Raw genomic sequence first — 10,141 nt, forward strand, 5'->3', positions numbered from 1 at the left:
TTAAATACAGCTTTGTTCTCATAATACTTTTTTCTTATTATGTAAAAAGACACGTTTGTTCGTAAAAAAAACCAAAACTTTGTCACTGATCCCCCATATGTAGGTAATACACTTTTTTTTAAACAATACGGCAATTTAATTGCAATTTTGCGGCCCCTCAAGCTGCGCCTGACGGACCCCCGCGTGCCCGGGGACCCTTTTTGAGAAGCGCTGCTTTGAAAAGGCCCGAACGACGAGCTTTACACATTCATGTTTGGTCATCCAAATGGCTCCCATGTTATGCTACTACATGTGCAATTTGTCCACGCCGCACGATTCATGCCCCCCCTCCCCAATACCCTAAAGTCAAATGCCACTTTTTTTCTTTGGCTTTTTTTCGTGTATGTGACAAAGGGTGCCACTGATGGTAAAAGAGGAAAAGTGTGACGATAAACGCCCCCCCCGATCCCCAAATGAGGCCATTTAACCTGGAATGAAGTCCTTCCATCCTCCATGTATGATTATTATGCCCATGGAACAGGGTAGGGCACCTTTATATTACACAAAATAGGGTTTGCTGGTGGTTCCTACCTCACCCACCGCCTTCGTCCCGGCTCAACAGACAGCGGCGGTGGCAGCGGCGGCCATGGCGGCACTTTCCCGCCGGCCCTGCTTCTTCAGCAGCTGTATGCGGTTGTGCACGTAGAATTTGATGGCACGCCAGTCGCGCTGGTTGCTGACGAGCAGCGGGCAGAGCTCCAGGCAGCGCTCGCAGTCTGCCTTGGCGGGCACGCGCAGATCGGCCAGATTGCGCTTGAGGTGCGTTTCCACGGCGACGCGCTCCGCCTCTGACCAGGGACGCTTCAGCACGCCGCGTTTTCCTGTGAGAGGCAAACACATTGGGGTGGATGTGGAGGAAAAACAACAAGTCACATTTTTATTATTATTTTTTTTAATTTACAAAAAAAAAAAAAAATTTTTAAATTAAATAAAATGGATTTGGACAAATATTTTTTAAAGTGCCCATGTAAAAATTAGCGGACATTGAAAGAGTAATTTGTTTTTAAATAATAAAAAAGGTTTGTTTATAAAATGTAAAAACATTTTAATAAAAAAAATTACATATATTAAATCGTCCGTGCTCATTTTTTTTTTTGTCTGACTATGAAAATGTAAAGAAGTTTAGAACAATTTACAAATAAAAAATGTCAACTCTGAATAGTTGTCAATTTTATCTCAGTCTGTTTATTTTCCTTAAAAATAAACTCACACCCGCTGAGTAATTAATTTTTAAAAAAGTGAAAAAGGAAGAACAACTTACAACAATACAAAAGAAAAAAAATGTATGTTAAAATTTACATCGCGTAATAAATACAATACAAAGAGAAAAAGGAAACAGTTTTTAAAAAATGTAATAAACAAATTGAAAAATTTACAAAACATTTTTTTACACATTGCCGATGAAAAATCATGAAACGCACTGGGTAATACTTTTTTTTTTATTTTAAAAAGGGGACAAAATTTATTTTTTTTTTTTATCTACAAAATTTTTTTGAAAAATTGAGAAGTTGAAAATAACATTTATAGAGTACTTAATGAAGAAACATTTAGAAATGTATAAGACAAAAAACGAAACAAAAGATACACATGACATATGACACGATATTACGGTAGAACCAGAAACGGAGCTCACGGTGACACAAAGCAAATCGAGAGTAACCTGATTTGGGCGGGAGTGACCTCCTTTTCGGGGCGCTGGCGACCGACGGGCTGACTGCCGAAGGAGTCGGCGCCCTCTTCCTCTTCGGGGGTCTGCCCGGTCCTTTCTTCTTCACGATCACCTCCACCTTCTCCGGCACCTCTTCCTTCACGTCCTCCGCCTCAGAGCCTTCTGAGAAGGAGTCGACAGAGTTGCCGGACATCACTGCGGGACACAAAAAGATGTGAAGAGCATGTCTCGTAGTCTGTCTAGATGGTCAATCATCCGGGTCATGGTAATCACTTTACCTTCAATCAAAAAAAAAAAAACTTTTATTCAAAAGATTTAGGGGCAGGACAGTTGTTGTCCCTCAAGACATCCTACTGAGGGGAGATGCTGATTATTAAATAAATGTACTAATGTCTACGGCTTACTACAGATCGTGTTTTGCTAGCTCTGACCAACCAATCAGAGGACGCAAAAATGCTGATGCCAGCCCTCTGGCATCAAATCTGATTGGTTAAATAATGCTAATATATTTGAAGTTCGATGGGCCAACACAACTGATCGTGAAGGCCCTGGGCAGGTTAGATTGACACGGCAACATGTAGAGGCTGAAATCTGATTGGATTAAAAAAACAAAAAACAAAAAAAATCTAACATATCCCTTGGAACTAGTCAAAAAGAGACAAACAACTAGTCAGCCTTTTTGTTGATCCCCAGCAAAAAGGCTCTCACCAATAAATGGTGAACACAAGAAAGCTCAACAATGGGCAACCATATATCTACATAGTTTATAGGAGATAAACCAAATGTGAATAAGTATACATATGTGCCAAGATTGATATTAAATGTCTAATTTATACTGAATATGGAAAATAGTTTTTTGTTGATCTGGGTATTTTGAAGAGAGTATTAATTTTATTTGAGTACCTGTAAATTTTTCTTTGAAATGAAAGACTAAGTATTTGCACACACTGAATATGCCCCCAAAAATGTTTGCTTTTGTTTTTTGATAGAAAGTCAATAAAAGGTTCATTAATAATAAATCATGATAATGCATTACACTTAAATAGCGCTTTTCTAGACACTCAAAGATGTTTTACAATTGCATACATTATTCATTAACTCCACAGTCACACCTAGTGGTGATAACCTAGCTCGCTACAGCTGCCCTGACGGAAGCGTGGCTGCCATTCTGCGCCTCCGGCCCCTCCATCCACCACCAAACATCCACCTGCATTAATTCACGGGCACTGTGGGTTAAGTGTCTTGCCCAGACACATGTGACGACATGTGGGATATGAACCGGCGACCCGCCGGTTGGAGACCGTACACTTTACCTCTGCGCCACGATGCCGTAGCCTAATTGAATAGATTTCTGGGAATAAATGAACACAACTGAATTTAACAATTAGAATGTAGACCAACAACTCCCATGTGACACACCCGCTAGACATAAATAGGGGGAATCCAAACCTAAACTTTAGGACTCAAGGTGAAACATCTTCAACAACCAAGAAGAGTCCAGTCACCTCTGTTCAAGTTGAATCTTACCGTCCAACTCCAGACAGATGTGCTGCAGGCTCATCCCGCGGAACAGCACGCCCTCCTTCTCGCCGTACAGAACCACACGCCCCACCCGCCCCATCAGGGCGGCGTCCCGTGCGATGGAGGAGCAGTTCTGCGTCACGTGGTACTCGGTCTCCAGGAAGTTCTCCAGGCGCTTGGTGGCGCAGCCCGGAGCCTGGCCCTCCTCCAGGAACAGGAGCTGCGTGAGAATGGCCACCTGCCGGCGGACCCGCGTCCCCGTGATCGCGCCGGGGTTCTTGACGCCGCTTGCCCGCGCCAGGTTCCTGAGGAGGTCCGTGCCGCGGAGCGGGGTCGCGGGGGAATGATAGGGGCGGGAGAAGATGTAGGGGCTCTCCGGGTCCACGCCCACGTCGGCGCTGGTTTGAAGGAGAAGGTCGAGGCAAGACTCGCAGTTGGGCGGCAGAATGAGGGGTTGGACGCGTCCGCGCTTTCCCATGACGCCGGCCCTCGGCAGGTGGCAGAGGACCCTGCGCTCAAAGGGCGACAGGAGGGCCTCGGTGCCGGAAGGGGAGCCGCCGCAGGAGCTCTCCTGCGGGGCGGCGCGCTTGCGGTAGTCCTGGATGGTAAGCTTGGCCACCTCGCACTCGCGCTGGCGGTTGAAGAGGATGAGCAGCGAGAGGCTGGCGTGGCAGAGCTGGCGCCAGGCCTCGGCGGAGCGGGAGCGGCCCAGCGACAGGAAGGCGGCGTGCTGCTGCTGGCGGAGGTACACCACCAACGAGGACAGCGACGACAGCAGTGGAGACATGTGGTGCCGGCGTGACCTGGAAGAAGAACACTTGCTGAAATGACATCTGAAAACAATGTTCCCCCTACAGTATCCCAGTTTGTTGATGGCATAAGCTTAACCATTTGTTTTTACACTATGTGTGTTTTAATGTCGCAGTTGACTTATGGTTTAGAATTACCATGCTAATTTCTACGAGCTCGTCTATGACGTTTCGTATTGTACATTAGCATCGAACTAAAAACGTCCGTGAGACAAACTTTTAGTTTAATGTGGTTTATTTGAACACTGACTTTAAACACTTGAGGCATCTCGACTAACAGGAACGTTGTTGTGATTCGTGGAAGTTAAGGAGTCTTTGGCTCAACAAAAAATACGTGCACACTTCTGGTTCATCGCAACGTCATTTATTTTTAAGGGTACGTTTTTAAGAGGTTGATATACTGACTGGTGTTTGGGGGTCACAGTCGGTTGTATAGCTACAGTTAAAACTTTAAAATATTGTACAGGCTGAGTCAAAATCACCACGATGGCCTTTATTTTCCTTTTTTCCCACTATTTTTTGGAGGGATTCGGTCTCTGTAGGGGTTTACTGTAATAAAATGTATTTATACAAGTCTCAAATGATTCAGAATCTAACCTGGTGGTCTCTCCGTTCTTCTCCTCCGGTGCGTCGCCGTCTCCATCCGCACTCAAATCGAGATCTTCTTCGAGATCGATGTCCGGCTCCGGCGTTGGAGGTGGAGCAAGATCCTCTTGGACCCGCTCTACCTCCACCTTTTGCTGCTCTTCAAGCTTCTCCCTCTTCATCCTGCGACCTCTCCTCGGGGGAGACGGCGGAGGAGGTGCGGGGCTCTTTACCCGGGGCGCCGTCGGAGGGGCGACGCGCTTGGCGGTCGGCAACGGCGAGCCGGACCCCACCTTCTTCTGAGCGGGCGGCGACAGGGAGAGGGAGAAAGAAACGGCGCCGGAGCGGGTACCCGGCGATTCGCGCCCCCTGGCGAAGAGCGAGGGTGGCGGTGCCGGTCCGGGGGCGGAAGGCTGCGGGACCGCAAAGGAATGACCGTGAGCCGCGGAGGCGGGTGAGGGATTGCCGTTGGAGTGCGTGCGGAGGTGCGCCAGCTCCATGGCCGAGCGCACCTCGGGCTGGTTGGCGTGATGCTTCTCCAGGTGGCGCGACAAAGACCGATAGTGGCGCCCGCAGTACAGACAGTGCTGGCGCCGGCTCACCGGGGCGCCACTGGAGCCGCCAATGTTTATGTTGATGTTATTGTTGATGTTGGTGGTCGGGGGGGCCAGGGCGCTGACTGGCTGCGGGTTAGACCTGCCAGGGGGCGCCGAGAAGGACGAGCAGGGGCGCCCCGGCCCACGGGAGGAGGCGGGCGTGCCCTTTTTCTTGGCGCTGACCACAGCGGGGATATTGCGCTTCTTGCGCCGGCGAAGCATCCGGCCCCGCATCGCCTCCATTTCCTCTTCCTCTTCCTCCTCATCATCATCATCATCCTCTTCCTCCTCCTCGTCCTCCTCCCGGTCTGAATCGCTGGGTTCGGAGTGGGTGAGTGGCGAGGATGAGGGCGACAGTGACCAGGAGGGAGTGAGGTAATCCGAAACAGAGAGGGACAGCGGGTGGGGGCCGGCCTCCTCGTCCTGGTGGGTGCACACACAACAAGTGCCGAGCTTTAGCATGATCAAAGTTGAAGAACCGAGTCCTGCTGCGAATCGTGCAAAATCTGTGGGTAATTGACACCAACACAAAAAGGTTTGTCATTGTCTACAGAAGCCATAAGACGGCAGCAAGGGCCTTTTTTCCAATTTGGCGCGATCCCCAACCCAAGTTGTTGTGGTCGTTTTCAGCAGTCACTCGGCTGAAACAATAGGCGCCGGGGCCGCCTATTGTTTGGAAACAATATCGCTTACCATGGCGTTTTCGCCCCAGTCCGTCAGGCTGTAGTCCACCGTGATCTCCTCCCCTTTGGCGATGTCTCGGATCGCTATGACGACCAGCCGCACCTGAGTCCCGCAGTGCACCTCGCGAATCCTGCAATTGGGCGGCGGGTGAAAGAGCACGGGTCCCCGGACGCCGCCTGCCCCTTCTTCGCCCAGCTCCGGCACGCTGGCGAAAGAAAACAAAAAACGGAGCCGTGAGTATTCGATAGACCTCGGGAATGGGGAGGCGGAGTCTGCGTAGTTACCATGGTAACGGGTCCATCCTTACCAGAGCTGAGCAGGATCTGCCAGGTAGTAGGGACTCCCAGGGGGAGGGAGGCCATCCTCGGCGCCCTCTGGGTATTGGCCGTCACCTGGATGGAAAGCACCATTAATAATGCCAAATACATCCCAGACACAAAATAATGATTTCATAAATTATTTACTACAGAATGAATGGTGCGTTTGAATATACAGCTGAACCTTGACTTGTAAATTTAACTTGTCATTAATCCCGTCCAACCACCCTAAAAACACCAATTTAACGTGTTTTAAATAGAAAAAAATAGCATGTCTACAGTTGTATGAAAACATACAGTAGTAACATTTAAATGTAAAGGATTAATTTTGCAACATGCTTTATTTCAATGGACCTTGTGTGGCTCCGTCTGGTGTGTACACCTCGGCCACTGGGAGGCAGTATAATACATTTTATCCAAATCTAAGTTGTTGAAAGGTTTATAACTCCAGCAATATCAACACGAGCCCAACTGCAAATCGCAAAAATCGAAAGATAGTTGATGCTCTTTGTAATTGCCATAAAAAAACAACACCAAAAACATAAGACAAATATGTGGTGGTGGAAGCAAGCACACTTGGCCTCTTATTTTGAAAGATTTTGTGGAACCTGCCGAATGACGGGATGAAATTGCAATCTCGCGTATCATTCTGCATTTGCGGGACTCGTGGCGATCTATGGCAACATCCCGGAGGGACCGAATATAGACGAGAAGTGTGTCGTGTGGGTACTGACCAGGGCTGTAGCTGTGCTCAGACATGCTCTCCTCCTCATCTTCCGTGACGTATGCTCGGTCGCATACCTTCACCGGCGTCCCCTTACGCTTTCTGCCGCACATGCGACTGGAAAAACAAAGAGAGATGTAAATTCTCCAAAATATACAACATTTTAATCATTATGTAAAAGATGACGTTTTTGTGATTATATACAAAAATGTTCTGGGACAAAATCTGATTTTTCTCAAAACAAACAACTTCATTCTTGTAATTTTCAAACTCTTTTCTAAAATAAAAAAGAATAAAATACATAAACAGTTTATGCTTGCACAGTGACTATCTTTCTCGAACGACTTTCATCTCATGATATTACAAAGTTTTCTTTGAAAACAAATCTGACATTTTTTTACAACTTTGCATTGGGAAAAAAAGATTTTCCTTAAGAACTTAAATATTATATATATAAAATATATGTCCACTCTTGTAATACAACATTTAAAAAATAAAACATCTTTAAGCTTGAAAATAATTTGTAATATGACCATTTGTTTTTGAAACTATACAACTTTATTCGCTTTACATGACACCTTTTTGTGGGGAAAAAATATTGTAACTTTAATCTTGCCATTATTTTACTAAGGAAAACATCTTTATTTTATTCTGACCTTTTTCCCCAACTTTGTCATTATATAACAACTTTTTCCTTTGACAAAAATCTACCTTTATTGTCATATGATGAGTCAAAACTATTCTTGTAATGACTTTTCCTCTCTAAAGAAAAATAAAATCTGACCATTCCAACTTTATTCTCAATATAAGATTTTCCTTGGGAAATTCACTTATTCTCGAAATATGATGACTTTTTGTCAAAACATTTACAAATGTATTCTAATTTTATCTTTTTTTCTCAAAAAAAATTTGACTCCAATCTCATATGTATATATATGTACACACACACACACATACATATAAAAGAGATGAAATTAAATAGATATATCGATAAATACCAAAAACTCTCATTAATCGAACTGAACAAATTTCATACAAATAACCACTAGGGTCATTTTGGCCAGCAACATAACACTGAATGGGGGTCTGACCCCCAAGAAGGAGGTTTAAAATGGGCTCAGACAGATTCATGAATTCACCACATTTTCGACATGATTTATCCATGAGTTTTGGATGTATTCATTCATGAATTGCAGACATGATGAAAAAGATGATCAAGGGTTCAGCCCAGAGAGCAGCTGATCCGCGATCAGCTTGAATCCACAGTAGCCCAGTTGATGTTCCCCACGGTGCTCTCGATGCTAACGCCGCCGCTAACCGATTAGCTTCCCCGTCGCGTCAAAACATCAAGGCTAACTGGGCCGGGTGGGGGGCACTGTAACCGAAAAGAGGCAGCGAGCGACGGCTGCGAACAGGACTACACCGCCGCAACTCACAAATGGACACAAAATACATTAAATGCGAGGTTTTCTCAGAATAATCCCACATGTGTATGTGTGTGTGTGTGTGTGTTGTGGGGGGGGCTTCTGCCTCGAGTCGAGATAGAGTCAAGCTAACAAAGCCTGGTAAATATGAGGCGGGAGGATGGGACAAAGAGGGTCCAAAGCGGGCCCGACAGAGGCCACTCACCCCCGCGGCGGTGGCGGTTTGCTGCCGTCCCCGTCGCTGTCGAGCGTCGGTGGCTCCCGGTAGTCGAAAGGCGAGCGTACATTTTCCGCCATTAGGACTGCCAGCCAGTGCCTTCCCTCCTGGTGGGGGCCCGGCTCACTGCACATGCGCACAACATCCTTTCGAGTCCGTGTTGTTAAAAATATTTTTTGTTTTTAAATTGCACTTTCGCAACACACACATACTCATATCAATTTGAAAACACTTGTATTTTAATTTTTGTTGTTATTATTATTAAATATAATTGCGGTTTTGTAAATATATATATATATATATTTAATAAATTCAAATAACTTTTTTTTTTTTGTAGCAGGATAGCTGGGATAGGCTTCAGCACTCCCGTGACCCTTGTGAGGATAAACGGCTTAGAAAATGGATGGATGGATAGTCTCTGAACATGACTTTTTTCCCCCCTCAAAAATCGGAATTTATTCACTTAACAATTACTTTTTGCCTTGAAAAACATCAAATGTGTCTTATATGACTTGCTTTTACTTGAAATTATTTGAATTTATTCTTGTGACATGACTTTTTGTAAAAAAAAAATAAACTTCATTTTTTTTTTAAATCAGACATTTCTGCAAGATTTTTCCAAAAAAAATTACAGAATACAAAATTATTGTACTATAAACTTTGTTTTAAATACAAATGTATTTTGTAATACTATGACTTTATATTCATATTACAACTTTTTTCCCTCACCAAAATATGACTACTTGTATGAATACATTGTTTTTGTTGTTGTTTTTTTAATCAGTTTTTATCACATATTTTTTATTCTTGCAACAAAGTGCCTGGCTTTCAAAATGTCAACATGAACACGAGCTGAAGATTTTAAATGTGATTTATTTATTACGACCTCATAAAAATTGATCCGCGGCCCATTTAGGGTCACCGACCCCTGAGGTCGGGATACCTCTGGCGGTTCAAAGAGTGTAGCAGCACATTCAAGTCGAACATCATGAGCAAACCATACAAACAATAAAGTCCAACCTTTTTGGAATCACAGTTCGTCAGTCAGTCAGGTATTTTTGGCTACTTCTAGCAGTTAGTTCTGGAGTGTTAAATAAATAATAAATAAAATAAATTACACACGGGATGCTTGGAAACCGGGTCACTGCACACAAGCCTCACAGCAAACATTTGCCAACCGGAGGGCATTTTAGCACTTGTGGAGGAAATACCGTCTTGGGCAAAGCCGGGCTTTATTAAAGGAGCTTAGTTGTTAGTGAAGCAGCGTGTCGTTCCACAGGATTTTGGACAGTGACTGTTGAGTTCGCCTTTGAAACACCAGCTCCTATTACAACATTGGGGGGCAGGCCGATGTATTAAATAGGATTGAGAATAAACTGATTGTTAAATTGTTGCGAGTGGTCCAACTCCAATGTTGTGGGACAAATGCATTCAGAAATGTGTTTGAAAATGAACCGATGAAGAACATTAATACCACGGTAAAGAATGAGCCAATCGAAACAGTCCATTATTACCACCGTTGTCATGTTGTGGGTGGTCCGACTACAACGTTGCGG

At 44.9% G+C, this 10,141-nt stretch overlaps 1 protein-coding gene across 2 annotated transcripts in view; it reads right to left on the minus strand.

The window, feature by feature from the left end:
* The window catches only part of LOC133397766 (uncharacterized), a 9,542-nt gene extending 846 nt beyond the window's left edge, over positions 1 to 8,696 (minus strand). Inside the window, exons 1-8 of one of the 2 annotated variants that reach the window (XM_061669048.1) lie at positions 8,574 to 8,696; positions 6,955 to 7,061; positions 6,211 to 6,295; positions 5,913 to 6,108; positions 4,636 to 5,642; positions 3,236 to 4,032; positions 1,700 to 1,903; positions 1 to 860 (exon numbers count right to left, since the gene is read on the minus strand). The exon at positions 1 to 860 is cut by the window's left edge and continues 846 nt beyond it. In XM_061669048.1, coding sequence (XP_061525032.1) covers positions 595 to 860; positions 1,700 to 1,903; positions 3,236 to 4,032; positions 4,636 to 5,642; positions 5,913 to 6,108; positions 6,211 to 6,295; positions 6,955 to 7,061; positions 8,574 to 8,665 — 2,754 coding nt within the window. In that variant the 5' untranslated portion in view covers positions 8,666 to 8,696 and the 3' untranslated portion in view covers positions 1 to 594. Of the gene's footprint in view, positions 861 to 1,699; positions 1,904 to 3,235; positions 4,033 to 4,635; positions 5,643 to 5,912; positions 6,109 to 6,187; positions 6,296 to 6,954; positions 7,062 to 8,573 lie in introns of those variants that run through there. The other variant, XM_061669049.1, reaches the window with a different exon arrangement.
* Between the last annotated feature and the right edge of the window lie 1,445 nt (positions 8,697 to 10,141).

This window comes from Phycodurus eques, chromosome 23 (genome assembly GCF_024500275.1).
Source record: "Phycodurus eques isolate BA_2022a chromosome 23, UOR_Pequ_1.1, whole genome shotgun sequence".
NCBI classification, from domain to species: domain Eukaryota; kingdom Metazoa; phylum Chordata; class Actinopteri; order Syngnathiformes; family Syngnathidae; genus Phycodurus; species Phycodurus eques.